The sequence below is a fragment of the Amphiura filiformis genome, chromosome 1, assembly GCF_039555335.1.
Source record: "Amphiura filiformis chromosome 1, Afil_fr2py, whole genome shotgun sequence".
Taxonomy (NCBI): Eukaryota; Metazoa; Echinodermata; class Ophiuroidea; order Amphilepidida; family Amphiuridae; genus Amphiura; species Amphiura filiformis.
The window spans coordinates 24,278,647-24,300,401 of NC_092628.1; the positions used below are offsets into that span (position 1 = coordinate 24,278,647).

The 21,755-nt window shown below is 37.3% G+C and overlaps 1 protein-coding gene across 1 annotated transcript; it reads left to right on the forward strand.

Moving 5' to 3' along the window:
* The first annotated feature begins 390 nt into the window (after nucleotides 1–390).
* On the forward strand, nucleotides 391–15,427 carry LOC140157278 (uncharacterized). The gene is made up of 10 exons (XM_072180422.1): nucleotides 391–427; nucleotides 1,426–1,635; nucleotides 4,211–4,312; nucleotides 6,568–6,690; nucleotides 7,426–7,536; nucleotides 8,227–8,346; nucleotides 10,381–10,575; nucleotides 11,889–12,093; nucleotides 14,780–15,049; nucleotides 15,286–15,427. The coding sequence occupies exons 1-10, from the start codon at nucleotides 391–393 to the stop codon at nucleotides 15,425–15,427; spliced, it is 1,515 nt and encodes a 504-aa protein (XP_072036523.1).
* Nucleotides 15,428–21,755: the final 6,328 nt, after the last annotated feature.

The window sequence follows — 21,755 nt, forward strand, 5'->3', positions numbered from 1 at the left end:
CTATGATGCCTATCCCTTTATATCCCTGATAACCTGCTTGAAAGTCATATAATCCGATCTTTGTTGTTGATTGTGATTTGTGTGCCGAACAAGCTGAATGTCAACAAGCAGCAAATGGATGAACGCGCTGCGGACACCTGTCCAGAGCTTCAAACTACAAGACAAAGGAATACTTTCCAGTTGCTTTGATTGCCTGCCCTGATCACCGACCAGGTGCATTATCACCGAACACTACATTGCAATTCAATCAACCATTTCACATGTAACACGTTTACATTGCCCTATTGGTAGTTAATGATTTCACAGTACTTTTCAAGTATCTTTAGCTTCATGACGATGGTTTCGTTGCTGCTTTTTCGTTTGGATACTTGGCTATTTATGTTGAGCTACATGCCTGTAATAGTATTGTTGTCTCCATCAAAATCAGGTTAGTTATAGTATTAAATCCAATTCCATATCTAAGATTTAAAATGATGTACGTCATCCTGATATTCACGTATACCCAGTCTGGCCACGTCATACGTCGTATTCACACAAAGTTTATCTTAGAGAAGTGAAGATGTTCACAAATTTACATTATTTCAAAGTGACATGAATTGGACAATCGAGGAGGGGTGTAAATGAACAACGACGGCGGTGGTGGTGAGAAGGGGCCGAGGGCCAGGCTCCCTTTAAAAGATTTTTTGATGCTTTGCTCCCCCCCCCCCCTCATTTTGCCCAAATTGTAAGTCTCCCATGTGCCCATTGGGCTTCTCCACAAAGGCACATCACATCAGAGTCGTATTAGCCGTAAAACTTGACCGAGTGAAGCCGTGGATGCGGCGAGCGACCCCTTTTACATAAGAAGCGTTGTAAATTTAGGGGTAAGAGCATATTTTTCAGGCTAAAGGGAAATAAAAAGAGCAATAATTTATTGCTTTATGTATTCTTCTATCAGGATATTAGGGGGGACATCCCGCATGGAAAAATTTAGGAGTGGACGTGTGATGAGAGGTGGTGTAATTCGCTGTCGAAGTGACGTAATAATCGGACTAACTACCATGATAGAAATAGATGAATACAATTTTTGAATAAATCGCCCTGCACTACAACGTTCACGTGGTACCTATGCATTGAACCATAGATGTCAAAGAAATGCTGATCACTCGCACCTGTAAGATTAGTATCTTTGAAAAAAGCTGTATTGTATTCAATCTATGATTGCAGATATACACAGGGGATGAGTGCAACATGCTTGTACTTTTTTGTAGAGCAGGGCGATCTAAAAATTTTATTCATCTATTTCTATGGTAGTTAATCCGATTATGAAGTCACTTCGACAGCGAATTGTGACGATCGAGCGTTTTATGTTGATTTGAAATTATAAGCCTTTGTTTTCACTTTTCAAATACTTTTATCACTTGAATTTCCTGTACGTTTCTGCAGATAATACCATTTCGTTTCTCAATAAGAGGCAAGATATTTCTTCGTCATCATCGTGGCAAGTGCCAGGGTCATCATACATAGCTATAGATCTCTGTAGTGACAATCATTTCACATGTGGCGATGGCTCCTGTATACCAATTGACTGGGAATGTGATTGGTATTTTGATTGTCTTGATGATACTGATGAACATGGCAATTGTGAATACAATGGTAAGGATGACATTTGATTTCGTTTTTGATTTATTGCTCTTGAAAAATGGGGCGGCCGGTGTAATATTTTTGTGCGGGAGACGATACACAGCGTCATCATCCCTATATCTTCGTGTCAAAAAATTGCCGTGTTAGTAGGGCAAATCCACTAGTTCTTCAACAGCTACGCATGGAGATTTTGTTCGTGATAGGCCGAGCGACTCAGGCTAAGCACATCACTTGAACGATATGAGAAACCACGGCGTTTCCATTCATTAGCTGAAATGACACGTTCTTACGATCTGCGCATGCTCAGTACAACACAAGAAAATTCGATTTGTTGTCAGATTTTGTTTTCAATACACTAACTGGAAATTCAATACACTCAGCTGCGATTGCCGTATTCTTTCAACACATATATTTAACTGCAACTTCACCGAAATGTTTTTAAATTGACCGATAATATTGTGATATATTCAACTGTTTGAGTATATAATCATATCAAAAGGATATGACACCACCGTGCATAACACGTGCTGACAGCACTTGTTTCTCTGGCTATAGAATATAATTTATTTAAATCGCAAGGTTGTCAATTCTATATAGTACAATGCAGCATATATACAACTTTCTTTATTGTCTGCTTCAATAATAGAATATTGACTTAAATGGAATTGAATACATCTCTACATCTGAGTTTGTACGCCTGAGCGATTGCGATCGGTTTCTAGCCAATTAGGACTCATTTTCTTGCGTTCGGAAAAGCGAGCTACCTTATTGGTTAAAGGTCCGTAACCCGATCGACAGCATCATCCCCCCGATTTTTTTCATTGTTGATGAGGTTTTGGTATCACATACTAGATACTATTTTTCTCATTACTATCCTGAAATTTGACGCTCCAAGTCATGAAACACAGCGGTTTTTACCCCGGGGTTTTTACAGAGGCTACCAGTTGTTCGCATTTTACACGACACGGGAGTTTTGGGTAGTCATAGAATGGAATCGGAATAGATTCGGAAGACTTAACCCCAGTACCAATTCGTCCGCAAAAATACATCAAATAGGCCACCTAATGTCAAACTATAGATGGCGCTATAATGATAAAATAAATAAGGAAACATGACCCATATTGTCAAGCATGATACGAGGAATATGAAAAAATTATGAGAGCACCTCCCCCCATTAAAAAATTAGATAAAAAAATAAAACAAAGAAAAATCATACATATGTGAAAATGTGCATCATATTGCTAAAAATAAAGAAATAATTAAGCGAAGTAAATACAGCATGGGCTATCTTGTCAAGAATGATAATGAGCGCAGTGATATGTAATGTTTTTTAAGATTAATCAGTATGAATAGAGGGTATAAAAGTGTACAGGGGCGAGCCGGTTTTTTCAGTGCCAAGGCGAACACTTCCTGTTTCCACCGGGACATGCGCTCGGCCGTTGTTTCGGGATGCCTGACCAGAATGCAATTCACGCGTACCAGTGTATTGGCTTGCTAATATGCTAATTATTCACATTTATGCTGAAATTGTTCCCGTTTTCTCACATAGATTGATAAAGGGGACAATATTTGACATTGTATGTAAGTTTGAAGAGAATCCATATCCTAAACCGATAGGGTTACCCCCCTTTAATACAAATCGCCCGTCGCTCACCAACGGAGTATTAGGCCTATAGCTCAGTTTCTTGCTATAAAGTGGCACTTGATGGTGTTATTACAATTCTACGTGATTCATTGCAGGGAAAAAGTAATTATTTACCTGCTGAAGACGCTGGGCGATATGTGACAATCACCATCCACCACAAAGGTGATATCGGCGCCAAAAAATTATCCGTACACTTGGAAAAAATATCCTAATTTAAAAACTAAACCATATTTGAGTAACATTATTTTTTCAATAAGTCTAATCTTGAAAATTATGACACCCATTGAAACCAACGTGACCTCAAAAAGTAAAGCTACAAGCATTTGATTAGACAAAGGTCCAGTTTAAAAGTGACAAACTGGCCTAGGCGGAAAGATTCCAGCAAGCACAACAAAGAGACAACACAGTTTCTTCAGTGAAGTTTTTTCTCTATGCTTTTCACAACTTTTAGTTTATTTTTCAGTTCTTTTGTTTCAGTTTTCTTTTGTTTTAAATTTAAATAAACAAATGCGCGAATAAATTAGCCTTCCACTACTGTCAAACCAGAAGTCCGTGGATTAAGCCAACTTGTCACTTTTAAAACTGGACCTTAGTCTTATTAAATGCCTGTAACTTTACTTTTTGAGGTCCGATTGGATTCAATGGGGTGTCATAATGTGCATCTATTAAAAAACAAAACAAATATGGTTTAGTTTTAAAATTTTCCAAGTATACGGATACTTATATGGCCCAGAACTTCCATTGCTTTACACGGTATCATGCTTCAGCGAATCTGACTAGATTTCGAAGGCAATCTCTAGCATTGAATGTGCCGGGAGAATGTGAAGCTCATCGGTGAGCAAATTCGTGGCTAGACTTCTCGAACAAATTCTAAAGTGTGAAGCACAGTTTGGAAAGTTACGTACAAAAATCAATTACGTATTGCCGTATTGTTTTACTTAGGTAATTCTAGGTGTAGTGATGGGAAAGCGATCGCTTCTTCGTGGGTTTGTGATGGTTTCCCCGATTGCTTGCAAGGCGAAGATGAGCTTGACGCTTTTTGTGGTAAGTATTAACACTTACTGTTCCAATCGAAAATGGCCGCCAATATTTGGTGCTAAATTATTAATTCCTTCTATTTTTGGTAAAAAAACACAATATTTATCCACAGAAAGTACTTCATAATATTTTAGGTTTAAGTTTTTCAGTTTCAGTTTATTTTACTATTATATGCATTATACATGATACATAATAGGCCTATAAATAAATGATTTGAATACATAGACACAGTGGGCAAACCATGCAGAGCAGATGTTCGACTTAAATGGTCACCCCGGGGGTCACCCAAATAAAATTATAAAATAAATCTTATTACTAATAATAATATTAAATATAGTATATGTGAAGACAAGACAAAACGAGACAAGTGATGAATAGCATGCTTGTTGGCAACAGGCAGGATTTCAAAATACAATTCAAATACATTCTGTAATCAAGACATTAATCAAGTAATTGGGTAGAATCAGGGCCGGATTTACCTTTTGGGGGCCCTGGGCCAGGAGCCCCCCAACGCACCATGAGGAAAGCATGTGCACTCAAGTGGCTAAGTTTTTAGATTTTACTAGGACATTTGTGCGTGAAGCGCGCGAAAAAATTTCAATTTTAGACTATTTTAGCCCAAATTGAAGCTGAATTTTGCTATACAATAGGCCAGTGTGCGCGAAGCACGCAAAATTGTGCAATTTTGTACACTATTTTGGCCCAAACCATGGTGTTTTTTTGGCTAAAATGGAAGATGCACACTGCATTGGTCAATTTTGGGCCCCCCCCAAAAAAAAAAATGGGGGCCCTAGGCCCATGTGGCCATATGGTAAATCCGGCCCTGGGTAGAATGATGATGAATTACATGGTATGCAATAAAAGTACATGGGGGAATTTTATTTATAGAGTGAAATTAAATGAGCTTTATTCTGGGTTTTGAAAGAACTGATTGATGTTGAATCACGGATATAGTGTTTTGAGATTTGGCTCCATAAAAGAGGACCTTGTCTTCTGATGGTATTACTGGCGAGGCCAGTATTGAAATACGATGGCCTATACGAAGGACTGACATAGGCTTGTAGTTGCTGAAGGTATTGAGTTACCAGATTTATAAATAGGTGCAACCCTTGCAATCTTTAGTTTGTTTGGGACAATGCCAGATGTGAGGGACCAATTTATAATGCGTGTCAAAGGAATAGAAATTAAACCTTTAACTGATTTCAAAACATCTGTCTTTATATCGTCAAAACCACAACTTATGCCAGATTTAAGATATTTGCAGATGGAGATAATTTCACGGGTATCAGTTGGGGAAAGAAAAAAGGATGGACGATGGTAAACGTGGAGCAATGCTATAAGTTTCTTTCCTGGTTTTTTTCTGGTTTGAAGTTAATCACCCTCTTTCTGTCGGCCATGCGCACAAATTTTGGTATTTATCGGCTTGGGCTTGTCAGCTATGGTAGACTTAGTCGGTAGTTGATGTACATTCATAAAGATGTTGTTTTGTATTTTGGCTTCTAGTTGACTACGCGAGGTTTCTTCAACATCTTCTGTCCCATTTGGTGAGGGAATGTCAAAGAAAAGCAAGTTGGATTTCTTGCTATAAAGTTTGGCTTCTAAACGACTGTTTAAGTGCTTTTATCTTTCCTTTCAGTTCCGTTTCGAGATTTGGAATCACGCCTTGCTTGACTTGATTCAAATCTCCCACTCAATAAAGTGTGCGTTCCTGCATATCCATGTAATCTTTACCCAGGATAGCTAGGAGGCCGGTCGAGTGCAGATCCGTCGGAACACGCTTTTCAATACGGAATAAATGCTAACCTCATCGTGACATCATCCAAACAGCAAAGTTCATTTCCAATTGAAAAAGCGTTATCCGACGGATCTGCAGTCGACCATTCTGCTAATCGTGCCCTGATATCTCATTGCCATTAACAATTATTGATTTGGATGGTAACGGGTGACTTTCTGGCCATAAAATCTCCGTCGTTCTCATGACTTCAGACTTACGAACAATGCACTCTAAGAAAAACCGTTCTGAAGGAAAGGACAATTTTATACCTGAAAAGGGTCTGGATAGGCCAGAAAGAAACACTTTAGGATTCTTTTAATTATCAAGATTTTTTTCTCATGAGGGTTCTACATGCAGGAGCCCTTTTTTGTAACAGTGTGTCGGCTTGTAAAATAAAGTAGTTATCTTTTTGTACTAGGAGTACGTATGTAAACTGCATTATTGTTATAAAGACATGACGTAATTCATGTTATGTATTTCATTGAAGTCAACAGAACGTGTGATGGACACTTGTGTGATCAAATAAAATGTGTACTTGATGAAGAACTTTGCAATGCTGTGTTCGATTGTTACGACCAGACGGATGAGGACCCCAGAGTGTGTGAGGGAGGTAGGTAGTAATAGGCCTATATTCATTGCGGAACTAGCTTGCGAGCTATTACGTAATCAATATGTCCAAACGGTCAAAAGACTAATATCATGACCTTATTTTCAAAGTTAGGTTTTCGAGGGGGAATTAGTCACGTTGCATTGACCGCGTGACCGCCGTACAAAACTGTCAATTTCAGCGTCCACCGTGCGTTACTCCGTGCATTTGTATCAAAAATGCAAATCGCAATCTTTTTTATGCGGCCGATCTCGCACACATGACAATCTGTACGTGTGAACCGCTTGTATGAAAGAAGTAGAATTTGTACAGCTCAATGTTGCTTTATTATAATGATTTCTTATAAACAAATATCATCACATCGCTTTTTGAATAGACAACACTGGCGTACGATCGCAACCTCTATAATCATGCCAATAGGTAAAGGATACGTTGTGGAAATGCTCGTTGCAGATTCAATAGTCGAAATCAACAAGTGTTTCTATACTAAAATTGTTACTTTCTAGAAACACAGAATCTTTGCGGAAACGAACCTGTAAAGGCATTTGATAGCGTCAAGAGTTATATTTTGAAAACAATAATTAGCCATGTTAACAAGTTTCTGTCGCCCTCGGTGTATTAAATAAATCTCCACAGAAAACCTGATATCCAGCGATGATAAGATTTGTTTTGACCTGCATGCGGAATGTATAAAATGGCCGCATGATGTGATATCTGACTGTTTTTTTATGATTGCAGATTGCTTTTTGTGTGATAATGGCGATCATTGTATTTCATTAGATTGGAAATGTGATAGTCTTGTGGACTGTGATGATTTTGCTGACGAATCCGACAGAATATGTGGACCAGGTAAGAAAAATATTAATAATGAGCTAATAAAATTATCGAAGTATAAGACATTATATTTATATTACAATTTGAATTTACACTATAAAGAGTTTCAGATAATTGGTGATTTTTGTGGTAGTCAATCCAATATTTTACTCACTTTTCTGAGCTTTTCATGACATATTTATATATCTTGATCATCTGTTTCAGAATTAAAATGAATAAGGGATTTGCCTATAAATTATAAATCACAAAATATTAGAATTTGTCATCAATGTCGACATTTTCATATGCGGAAAACCACCTTTAAAATGTTTAGCTACCTGTTACAAACATTATGTTTTGATGGATCCAAGTGTTTAAAAATATTGGATCCAACACATAATGATAAAATTGGATGTTCGCCCAATATTTATTGGTCTCGCTATGAGTTTTAAAATATCGAGTCCAATATTTTAAAACTCATATAGCTCGACCAATAAATATGGGCTCAATCGATCCAATTTTATATCAAAGTTCGTCTATAAAGCAGAAAGCACCAAAAGTATATCATTAATTTTAGTGTCTAATCCTAGCCTACTTCACCTGTTACGTGTGCTGAGGCTTGTGGATCAACGTCTGGGCGTTGTGCCTGTACGTAGCGCACTATAAATCACTGCGTTTGTTTGTTTGTTTATTTTTTTACTACGTGTTTTGTTTTTCTTTATTTAGTATATGAACGTTGCTGGGAAGGAGCGTTTCTGTGTAAGAACAACTTTTACTGCATTCCTCAAGATTGGAGATGTGACGGCGAAGATGATTGTGGCGATCTGTCCGATGAAGTCAATTGTGGTAAATCAAGCTGATCAACATGCACCCCCCCCCCAATCCCATCCCTCTTTCACGTACACTCTAAAAAAAACCACCCATATACCCCTACTAACGTGTAAGTTCAATGGAGATGAAAATCCCGCTATCTCTAATCATGGAGGTAGAGAATTTGGAGAATTTTTTTTAATTATCTACCTCCATGCTCTAGTAATAGAGAAAAGGGTTCGCTATACCTAAAAAAGGGTCCGCTACTTCTAAGGTTCGATATCACTAATTCGGAATAATGTTCGCTATTTCTAAGGTTCGATATCACTAATCTAAAATAAGGTTCGCTATCACTAATTTCAATTAAGGCCCGCTATCACTAGTTTTAAATAAGGCCCGCTACCACTAATTTATTGGAGGTTCGCTATCCCCAAGGTTCGCTATCACTAATTTATTTGCTATCCCCAAGGTTCGCTATCACTAATTTATTTGCTATCCCCAAGGTTCGCTATCACTAATTTATTTGCTATCCCCAAGGTTCGCTATCACTAATTTATTTGCTATCCCCAAGGTTCGCTATCACTAATTTATTTGCTATCCCCAAGGTTCGCTATCACTAATTTATTTGCTATCCCCAAGGTTCGCTATCACTAATTTATTTGCTATCCCCAAGGTTCGCTATCACTAATTTATTTGCTATACCTAAGGTTCGCTATCACTAATTTTAATTAAGATTCGCTATCACTACCTAATTAAGGTTCGCTATCTCTAAGGTTCGCTATCACTAATTTTGATTAAGGTTTGCTATCCCTAAGGTTCGCTATCACTCATTTTAAATAAGGCCCGCTATCTCTAATTTAAATAAGGCACACTATCTCTAATTTCAGATCAGGTTCGCTATCTTTAATTTTAAGTAAGGCCCACTATATCTAAAAAAGGGCATTTCGTGATCCACAGCATCATCCCCCCACTTTTCTCAAAAAAAGATTTTTATATCACTGGAAACCTCTGGCTATATAATGTTTATGTACAAAATATTTCTTGCAGATTAATTCGTTTAGCAAAGATATCGTGAAATTTGAATTTCGTTCTGGTATACCAGAACGAAATATCTACTGAAAAATGTCATAAAAAGCAGATGCTAGGATCACGAAATAGGCCTACCCCTTTAAATAAGGCCTGCTGTCTCTAATCTTAAATACGGCCCTCTATCTCTTAATTTTAAATGAGGTCCGCTATCTCTAATTTTAAAACTAGAGATCATTGATCATGGCGAACCTTATACTATAGCAAATTAGAGAAAGCGTACCTATTTTGAATTAGAGATAGCGACCCTTATTTGAAATTAGAGATAGTGGGCCTAATTTGAGATTAGAGATAGCGAACCTTATTTGAAATTAGAGATAGTGGGCCTTATTTGAAATTAGAGATAGCGGGTATTACTTCAAATTAGAGATTGTGGGCCTTATTTCAAATTAGAAATAGCGAGCCTTATTAAAAATTAGTGATAGCGGGCCTTATTTAAAATTAGTGATAGCGGGCCTTATCTAAAATTAGTGATAGCGAACCTTAGAGGTAGCGGGCCTTATTCGAAATAAGAGATAACATACATATATACCTTAGAGATACCGGTCTTGTTTAAATTAGAGATAGCGGGCCTTATTTAAAATTAGTGATGGCAAACCTTATTTGACATTAGTTATAGCGAACCTTAGAAATAGCGAACCTTGTTCCGAATTAGTGATATCGAACCTTAGGTATAGTGGACTTTGTTTGTATATTAGTGATAGCGAACCTTAGAGATAGCGAACCTTAGAGATTGCAGTCCTTAGGGATAGTAAACCGGCGCCCGGCACTATAGACGCTGGTTTCTATTGTCAAAACTTCGATATATCGATATAGGCCTAAAAAATGTTTTTCCCAGTTCATTAAATTGCAACATTGCAACAACCAAAAACATAGACTGACTGAGCCTTCTCAATTGTCAATTAATTATTTTCCAAATCTAAAAAAGAATTTAGTAATCAAAGGTAAGACTATAATATTTCACCATTTGTTTAATATGTATAGAAAGAGAATCATTGTGGCGTGAGATTCCCGGATGGGGCAACTGGTCAAGCTGGACAGACTGCGATAACGATTGTGGAGCGGGTGCGAGGTATAGGAACCGTTCCTGTATTACAAATAACCCAATGAAAAGCTGCCAAGGAGAGGACGAGGAGATGGAAGAATGTAGTGAGAACACAGGATGTACAGGAAGTCTTGGTAATATCTCAACGTCGTTATCATTCTGCCCTATAAAACACCTATATATAACACTAGTGGCGTATATCGGGGGGGGGGGCTGCTTCCCTCTAAGACATCTTTCCCCCTTGACCCCCTCCCCCACCCCGCCAATTGCTGGCCGCGTTGATATTTTATGATTTTTTAGGTCTTTTGGTACTGGCTAACCCATTTTGACAAGTTGTCCCTCTGAAAAACTCTTGGCTACTCCACTGTCAGCAGTAAGGTACAACATCCTTTTTGGTCCTATAGCGCTATCGGTGCCCGAAGAGGTACCGATGGCAGTTTTTATTGTATCCAGAATATTTGTACAGTCAACTACAGTGCATTCGTTTTTTATTTAAATGAAAAACAATAACACATGACTATGCAACTGTTAATTATTATGCTTGCTACAATTTATTACATCTTCATGGAGTAATGTTAAAGAGTTAAATGCAACTCCCACCTCACTAGCTCAGCTTGACTCCATCCAAAATAGAGCTAAGCGTGTCATTGGTCTGCCAATGAATGAGTATGAAGATCATCCTATTTAGCCATTGAGCCACCGCAGGGCAGTTGGAGCAGCCACCCTCTTCCATCGCATGTTCTACAAGGAGGCCCTGAGTTATTATGCCAGCTGATGCCAGACATCGATGTCCATGACCCCAGGTTGCGACGGTCTGTGAGATCCCATGACCTAGCAGTGGAAGTCCCAAGATCAAACCTTGTCAGCCATGAAAGATCGTTTCTACCATTTATAGCCCATAATTATGGAATTCTCTACCTGCCCAAATTCCAGCCATTAGATCGAGGGCCAGCTTCTGCAGGGAGGTTAGTCGCTTTCTTGGTGCTTCCTCGTCAGCAGCTTCTAAATGATTTTTTTGTCTCTGCTGTTAATGTCCAGTTATGCCATGTCGTAAACAAAAGAGTCATGTCATTAGTTCTATAGGACCAAATTCGATGTGGTGCCTAACGACTCTGAATGTTCTGAGTCATCGTCATACAGTATCCAAATTCTGGACTCGCTAACGATATTCAGCAGGGACCTTAGTACGTTACGATCCGTTCATAGGGTCATCAGATTGCACATAAGCTTGACTGCATGGTGGTCGTAATCGGCGAGGAAACATCGTTTCCTGATTTTGCACGAATTGGATGCCACCAGGTCACCAACCACCAGTTGCGTCTTTGCGTAGTCTGAAGACCCGGTGAACAGGTCACAAAATAACTAAAAATTGTTGGAATTTTGATGATACAATTTTATTATTTTTGTTACTTATACCTAACACTGAACTCCAAACTCCTTTCTATAGGTGTGAGTTGTGGGACCAGATTCGAAGATGAAGCATCGGAGTTGGATAAGCGAGTGGTTGGAGGTAAAAAGACAGAACACGGAGATTGGCCTTGGCAGGCACAGCTCCTCTGGCTTCAAGGTGGCTATAAGTATGCTTCGTGTGGAGGGACACTGATACATCCGAAGATTGTCATTGGTGCGGCCCATTGCTTTATGTATCACATGTAAGTTGGGTTAAGATTGTTTTTTGATTTGATTTGCTTGAGGTTGATAACCCAAGAGAGCTTCTTAAATGAAGCTTATTATGCATGGGGAGATTTGTGACTTCAGATGGCGAGCATGGCCCATCAAGCTGAAAGTGCCTTGACTTAGGGGTTCATTCATATATTTTCATGACTAAACGATTGTTTATGCCTGAGGGCTTTAGCCCGAGGGCATAAACAACGTTTAGTCATGAAAATATATGAATGAACCCCGTTCATACATACGTAACATTCTGCGTGCTCTTATTTTCCTCCACAACTAAAAATACCATCATTTTAGACTAAAAACTACCAGTTCCTTATCATTTTAAAAATATTTTCCATCGCTAATTGTGAGAAAACGTTTACTTGCTCAGTCCATCGTGTTGGGACGCGCGCGAACATCGCGTACATCATTCGCGCTTTGCGTAAATAGCTCGCGAGCATAAGCGCGTAATATCCTACTCGCGAGCGTCCATCAGTTCTCGCGCGGCTTGTTTATGACCGGATAGCCGGGCATAAACGTTGTTTATGCCCGCCTATCGACCAATCACGCATGCTGTTATATAGCGCGTATGTATGAACATAGCTTCATTTCATTGTCAATCAGCTCTTGAGATATTGAACCACTTGATTGGACAACCAGAACCCTTCATCATGTCCATGAGTGATCAGTTTGATGTCATACTAGTATATCATTCTGTTCATCATGAGCCAATGACTTTTGACCCAACAAATTCGAATATAAGTATCGCGCAATTTGTTAACGCACAAATACGCTACGCATACGCTTATCTGCATGCGCGGCGCATCTTATGGAAACACCACGGAAGCACAAAAACCTAGTGGTCAAATGGCTCCGTTTTAGCTGATAAAATGTGGTTTTTTCAAGTTCTTTCCCCGATTTCCCCGCATTCTCCTGTGAGATTCGATGAAAGTGCAAATGTGACCACTTTAAACTTCAACGGCCATTATTTCAATGTTCATTTTCTCGGTAAAATGACGATTTAGGTATACGATAACTCAATAAATACAGCATCTATAGGTAAGCAAATATGATCATCGTAAAAAGCATGATCGACTCAAGAAACGGTTTTCTCATTTTTTTATATTTTGGTCTATTTCCGATTTTAGGCATCATTTTGTGCAAATAGGCGTTTGTGAATTTTAAAAAGTTCAGTTTGATTCCTTATATGGTCAATAGGGCCTATCTCAAAAAATAAGGCCAATATAAAAAAACCGTTTTTGGAATGGAGCCTCACGATTGAGCTAAAACAAAACAAAATATTTTGGAAAGAGTGTTTTTTGTTATGATGTACCTAACAAATATTGCCAAAAACTCACTTTTTTGTGATTTTCTTCATAATTGTTGTTTTTACCCCAAATCTGTATTTATATTAAGATTCTTTTACACGTTCGCTATGAAATGAGCAATGCAGTTTTTGCCAAAGCTCACTACCATTCGCAAGATGCTGTGAATGACCAAATCGCAAAAACTTCAACGGCCATTATTTCAATGTTCATTTTCTCGGTAAAATGACGATTTAGGTATACGATAACTCAATAAATACAGCATCTATAGGTAAGCAAATATGATCATCGTAAAAAGCATGATCGACTCAAGAAACTGTTTTCTCATTTTTTTATATTTTGGTCTATTTCCGATTTTAGGCATCATTTTGTGCAAATAGGCGTTTGTGAATTTTAAAAAGTTCAGTTTGATTCCTTATATGGTCAATATCTCAAAAAATAAGGCCAATATAAAAAAAACCGTTTTTGGAATGGAGCCTCACGATTGAGCTAAAAACAAAATATTTTGGAAAGAGTGTTTTTTTGTTATGATGTACCTAACAAATATTGCCAAAAACTCACTTTTTTGTGATTTTCTTCATAATTGTTGTTTTTACCCCAAATCTGTATTTATATTAAGATTTATTGATGTCTTGCCTTCATAAAAATGTATACTTTTATATGTCTTGCGCAAATAATTACAAAGTTATTGCACTTTTACTACATGCATGTCTGAGAGTACACAGCCTCCTTAAGGGTAGACGAGGTATTGTTGGTCGAAGCAACTAAAAAATCAGTTTTCATTATCTAGATCCATATATTATAATGGAAAATAACACCTTTATGTTTTGCAAAACTTCATTCTACAAATCCTATACCTTGAAATCTTGCTTAATTTATTGTTGTTAATGAGTTATGTACGTTTTACAAAAGTGTTGTTGTTTCAGCCCTCTTTACAACATAACTCAAGAACTACAGGACCTACCAAATATATCTGTGATATTTGAATTCTTTTACACGTTCGCTATGAAATGAGCAATGCAGTTTTTGCCAAAGCTCACTACCATTCGCAAGATGCTGTGAATGACCAAATCGCAACAGTTTAAAATAATTAATAACCTTAAATGAGACATCTACCCCAAAACACTGTGTTTTTGACCAAAATAGAGTACAATTGCTCGCATCTGGCCCATGAAATAGCCAAATTTACCTTAATTTTGGGCTAAAATAGTTAACAGTTATAAACTTTTTCGTGCAAATGAAACAAAATATGTTCGTCCCTTCTCGAAATGCTTCCGCTGCTGTCGCCCACTATACTGGCACAGTGACGATATATTTCTGATGTCCCCCATTTGATAATATTATTGTTTTATTCCAGGAAAGACCGCAATAGATGGTTAGTTCATTTTGGAAAGCATGATATCCATGCGAATGAGATGGAGGACTACGAAGTCGAACGCCGAATCGCAAAATTGGAAATTCATCCTGAATTCAGCACAAGGACCATGCAGAATGATATAGCCGTTTTAGTCCTGGACTCTCCCGTTGTTGAGAACCCATCACAGCATATTCGATTTGTATGCTTGGATAACGGAATTACCATTGACGATGATACGGACTGTTTCATTACTGGCTGGGAGTCACAAAAGTTAGTATTACAAAAAAAATTTTTGGTCAAAAAGGTCAAAATTTTGGGAAAAAAACGGTCCACTTTTTCAAAATCCGCCCCCATGTCCAAATTTTGTTTAAAAAAATGTCCACTTTTTCAAAATCAGCCCCCACCCAAAAAAATCCTAGTTACGGGCCTGTGAACCGGTGTGGTTTTCACATACTGACAAACCCTATATAACTATAAACCGCTTCTTTGTATTATATGCAACGTAGAGGGCGACAAAATCGTTCCGGGATATCGCATTTAATGGCATTGTTGCAAGCCGTTATTGCCATGGTCGTTACCCGCGCTCAGCGAATCAAGTATAAACTCTTCACGGATTATAGGCATGGACCGTTTATTGTAATCTACTAATCGTCGGTATGCGAAATTCACAAGGAGTGTATACAAATTTTGTTTTCTTACCAGTTGCGGCTGCATCTGTTACAGTTTTGACATCGGCTGTCTTCAGTGGTTTGGGATCATATTGTCACTAAAAATGCAGTAACCGATTCGTTAATGAAAAAAAGTGTTTAGAAATTAAACACTTTTCTAAACACAATTTTGCCTTCACTTTTTAAACACGTTTAGCAGCTAAACATCATATGTCGAATATTGGCCAATGATGGTGTTCAATTTTCTAAACATCCGACATCCATATTCTAAACATAACGTTTCTAAACACATTCTTGCCTTCACTTTCTAAACACTGTTTTACGCACTCTAATTATGTGGTTCTGTGGTTATGGTTATAGTCAATAGTCTAGGCCCTACGTGTATAATGCAATAAATGAAAATAGGCAATTGCAATAATAACATCTCTCCCTAAATTTCTGTAATGATCTTATCAATTCATTATATAACTATATAAATAAGTTATAGTAAAATAATTTTCTTATGTACAAAACCAAAATATTTTACTCACTTGACGGTTTCGCCTATCATGGTCGATAGGCATCATCAGAATGATGTTTGTAGATCCTTACTTCCTATAGGACGTATTCCGACTGTAGAGGGTGTATTTACAGTCAGGAGAGGATCATACACGTGACTCAGGTAGTGGGCCCCCTCGTCTCTGTTCATGACATTGGGTCCTCGTTTCCTGATCCATATTGATTCTTCAATATGGATCCGTCAAGTGAGTAAAATATTTTTGTTTTGTGCATAAGAAAATTATTTTACTGTATATCTACAAACCTGATGAATCTAAAAAAAAATCTATTTGGTGCATAATTTATATTTTCTGTAGTGAGTGGTAAGCAACCAGTGTACCTCCAAGAAGCTCACATGCCAATTCTGGACAGATCGGTCTGTAACGCACGTGACATATACGGTGGAATGGTTAAGAAATCTATGTTGTGTGCAGGACATATGGAAGGTGGCATCGACGCTTGTCAGGTAGGAAGCTGTCAGATCTCTTTTTAGTCGGGTCTAACGTTGCCATTTCATCGGGAATGGCCGTCAATGTTTGTTGTAATAATGTTACCATCCGACTGACGACTGTGTCAAATAAAGTGTTTGTTACACAAAAAGTCGAATATCAAAACATTATACACTGCAAAATACACATCCGTGTTATTATAGTTGAGTCCAATAAAGATTTATATCGTTCATGTACTTGGGATGCATTTATTATCTTTCATACTTATTATTGATGTTTTTGTATACATTTTAAATATCATGTTATTTTGTAAATATTCTGTAATAATGTTGTCAATATAATTGTATGAGGGCCTGTTTGGAAAGCAGTGCTTGCCACTGAAGTAGTTTAAATCCCTCAATAAAGATTTCACAAATTAAAAAACAAATCCCAAATCAGTTGTCCAACTGACACAACAGCAAAATCCACTGACATGGAACAGCTTCCAGGACCCCATTCACAGGTCCAATAAACACCATAAATCTGTGAGAATGTGAACAAGGTCCTTGCACAGATGATAATTCCCAAAGAGTAAGTATAGTGTGGAACATACCTGTTTCCTAAAGAAAGTGCATGAAAAGCAGAAAGCACCGTTTTGTAAATTATCATCCATATCTTTGCATTTTGCTGTTGTGTCAGTTGGACAACTGCTTGCACTGAATGTGTTTAGAGTAGAGTATTGAGGCCATCCTGTGTGTAATTTTGGTTAATTTTGATGGACAGGATTTTAAGATATGACCTTGTGTAAAATTATAAGTTTCTTTTTTGGCTTTAGTGTATATTTCTCTCTCCATAATTGTAGATGTCTGTTTATCTGATATTTGTAAAAATAAACCTCGTGTAGAAATTCGGCATCATCACATTAGAGAATGAATTTGGAGAAAACCTTCTGATAATTACAAACACTCGCTGAGCAGCAAGACCTTCCTTCTAAGCTTTTAATCCGATAAGCTGATTATCTATTTGTTTTCATGAATTGGAAGACATACTTTGATGTATTACTGAGCTCAATCTCTGAAATTACTGGAGCGTGAGCCACCCAGGCTGGCGGCTCAGCATACCGTCGTTTTATCTTTTCAGTTTCTGTTTCCGTAACCGTATCCGTTTTTGTAAGTCATTGTTATTCTGAAGTGGTGGTCTCCCAGGTGTGACCAATCTTTTATTCTAGCCTTTTGTTAGTTACTGAAAATTTGAAGCTCGTGAATTTCAATTTTCGTTTTGGTAAGTTATATTGATTTTTTACATAAAACCTTGAGATGTGCGGTTGGGTGCTAATCTAGACAAAAGAAGAGTCTACATTTTACGGTCCTATATTCACGGTAAATTGTACGGCTTCAATTGACTTGTGTTTGGTGTATATGCACTTACGCCTAGACGTAAGTGGCTCGTAAAAATATTCTTGCATTGAAATATATACTAACCATGTTGCCAAGTTATAAGCAAAAGTATTTCATATTGGCGATGAAACGAGCGTCTGAAATAGTCAAATATCTATTTGTGGTAACAGTGGTGATTTGGTAATCATGTTTTATATTGAAATGCAATACAAAAGAATTGCAGTGGAGCAAAGATAATGTATTCTATTCATTCGTACCAATGGCAAGCTAATCTGATAATTGGTTGGGCCTATATGCAAGACTCTGGTTTATTTTAAGGGGGTACTACACCCATTGCATTTTTTTTGCATTTTTTTGCATTTTGTGAAGAAATGAGAAAAGGAAATTGGACAAATTGGTGGCATCAGTATTAATGACGCGTACATACTTCTAATGGTATAAGCCAACAAGTGGTACATCACTGATGTTTTAAATTCACTTCATTTTGGAAAGCTTACTATCAACGGATTTCGTTAAAATGTTGGATATGTGTTGCTAACACATTACGGAAATAATGTTGATATGTAAAATGGGAATAGGTGGTCCCTGATTTCTTTTATGACTTCATGAACTTGGTGCTCCACAACTATCAAAAAACGAACCGGTTAAAATGCTTCTATTTTCAATGTTGAGCTATATTTTGTATTTTGAACTTGCGACACTATTTCACTGAAACTATTAAGCCATAGGTAACAGGTTACCACAACCACACTACAGCAATGTTGAAAAAGATTGTATTTTTTGTTACCTATACCACCGTATTAGGTAGTTTTCCGTAAGCTTCATTTTTGTGATTTTGGTAACTATTTTATATTTATTTGCCCAATCCATCTCAACTAGGCAATCTAAATTGTACTCGCCATTTACATCCCAAGGTATTTTAGTATATCCACCTCACACATTTCCATTATATATCCAGTAACAGACAAAATATCAAAATTGATGCCTCATTATGACATGTATGATACTTAGTATCACAGACCATCACATGTATTCAAAATTGATGCCTGAATTTGACCTGAACCAATTGACCTATAACCTGACCTTTGATGACCTTATAGCCTTTTTTAATCTCTTTTCCTAACAACACATTATAGAAGATACATACATGGTGTAGTATTAAATTGTCTATGTGGAAGAGATTAGGCGTATTTAATTTATTCAGTGTTATAATCAGTGAGTACATTTCTATAGATAGTATAACAAAGGATTTAATGTATTCTATTCATGTATTCTACTTGGACATGTTCAATAGAATAAATTATGGTTTGTTATGAAACACACATCTCAGTTATTAGGATACAGTAAACAAAAAAATATATAGGGCTAAAATGGCTTACTAAAATGGTTTAAAAACACTTTGTATGTAGATATATTTTATAAGTTCATGACATGAGGTGATGAACATATTTATGTACTTTATAAATTTGCAAGAAAAAAAAGAAGAGGGGTACTGATAAAAATCAGGGTATTATTCCCCCTTAAATGTTTTCCAGAGCTTATTTTCAGTCATGGATCATACTGATAAATTTCGCAAGGGAGGGGGAGGGAGGGAGGGAGATACTTGAGACTGAACAAGTGAGAGTAGGAGGGGGTGAGGAAGAAAGAGGGAGAGACGGAAAGACTAGAAAGAGAAAGCTCGAGAGGAGAGAGTAGGGACTGGGGAGGGAATGGGGAGCTGATCACGGGGGGGGGGCAGGAGGAAGCAAAATAGGGGGATAGACATTGATACGAGGGAATGGCGACACTGTGGCCCTGCACAATTGCATTGGGGCGCGACAGACTCATAAGCGGGCCTTTTGTGATTTAAGGGCTTATTTTCAACGTTTTTACAGAAAAAAAGTGGACATTATCATTCGGATTGGCATGCATTTTGTCAAATTTAATGTAGATCAATTTAGCAATGCAAAGACGAGAGGGCGCTAGACCATTAAAAACATCGGTCTTGTCTCTCCCGCTTTTATTGACATAGGCATCTTTCTCTATTGAAATAAGCTGATTGGTACTTCAAAGTTAACAATGAAGTCAGATTACAGTAAACTTACTGAATCACTTGCGTTTTCGTATCTGAACAATAGACTTACAGAAACTGAAAAGATAAAAAGACCCATAGTATTTTATTAACAGAAGGTTTTCTCCAAATTCATTTCCTAATGAATGTTTAATTATCTTTACAGGGTGATTCCGGAGGACCCCTATCGTGTAAGAATCCAGTAGATGGTCTTTGGTATCACGTTGGTATCACTAGTTGGGGACATGGATGCGCTCTACCTAGAAGACCTGGAGTCTTTACAAGCGTGGCATACTTTTCCGACTGGATCCTAGAAACTGTCGATAAATATATCTAAATTAAATTAAAAGGCCATGTACAACGACAGGTGATTTCCTTTACATAGACCTTTATTTATTTTTAGGTAGCATTATATTTTAATATAAGGCGACGACGGGAAAAATTGGATTTTACTGAACTTTTAAGCGCGTATTTTATTTCTTTAGAATATCTCGATATGCGTTAGTTAAGATTTAAGAAGATTTGAAGAATATAAATATGTTAGGTTTTTAGCGTCACATTATCTAGTTATTTTTATCATTGCACTTTAGAAAACTTTTAAAGAGGAAACCTCGGCTCTCTTACTTTGGTTTGCATCGTATCTAGAATGCCTTACGAGAAGTACTAACTGTAATGGAAGACCATGTAATGGAAGAAGGTTTTCCATTACAGTTTGTGCTTCTCGTAAGGCATTCTAAAATTTAATTCTAACTACAAGGTGTCCCAGAATGATTTATACCGTGTTTGAACAAAATATCAAAAATATATAGTCAACAGTGTATCTAATTTTAATAAGAGCACTACAATGCCACACATGTCTCCTACTTATTCTGTGACTTTCATGGAAGTAGCTTGATTCGTTTTTGCGTGACATTGCTATTACCGTACTGAAAATGGACGAAAACGGCATGTGTGTAATTTACAGTGCAAAGGCATCATGGATCCTTTATCACCATCGTCCAACCGCACTGTGCAATGTATGGGAGAAATCCTACATTGTTTTATAGGAAATACACCAAATTTGGCACAGATGTGGAGCTTACAATGCTAAATAATTCTTGATATGAGATTAAGTGAAACATTTCAATATGACATCAGATATTTAGGTTGAAAAACATACTTTTTATGTGATTTTTACCCCAATTTTTACCCAAAAATGTCATTATTACAGAGGACATAACTTCCTCAAGCATCCTCCGCAGTAAATTATGATCTTCTTCGTCACGTAGCTGTGGGTTTGCCAATATACTGTGGACATAAATACATGCTGTGACACTAAGGACGAACCTTCTCTATACTTTCTTTTATGAAAAATCCATCTCTGCCGGCATTTCAAATGATGAAACTCACACACGCAATAATTGGCTTCAAAACTGCCGCCAAAGAAAGAATAGTTTAAGGTCACTCAGGCGTAGCAAATCCTTTATTCCATACAAGGATTGCTTCGTAACATCATAAATAAACGATAGATATCGACTATTTAGTAGAAGTAAGAACAGGACACACCAAATATACTTCATAACATTTTCCAAATAACTTTGTGCTGAACGGTTAGTAATTTTACAGATTTTCAAAATAGGTTGCTTTCTACTAGAAACGTCCAATTTTTAAAATCTAAAAAATCTGAGAAAGCTAAATATATGTAGAACTTAAAATGCAAAACAATATGACCAATAGAAATGCCGTTCATACCTAAATAATTCCATCTCTCCCGGTATAAATCATTCTGGGACACCCTGTACGTGCCATGTATTATTATCAGATTAATGGTTTTAATTCCGTGGCTCTAACAAAATGTAGGGCATATTTTTAATGAAAGCTGTACGTGGATCAGAAACTTCACTACTTTTTGTGACC

Bases quoted from the DNA above. Each gene is read 5' to 3' on its own strand.
- LOC140157278 (XM_072180422.1), top strand. From the start codon at position 391: ATGCCTGTAATAGTATTGTTGTCTCCATCAAAATCAG. The intron at 1,636-4,210 runs GTAAGGATGACA...TGTTTTACTTAG, and splicing joins TGGCAATTGTGAATACAATG to GTAATTCTAGGTGTAGTGAT. The intron at 12,094-14,779 runs GTAAGTTGGGTT...GTTTTATTCCAG, and splicing joins CATTGCTTTATGTATCACAT to GAAAGACCGCAATAGATGGT.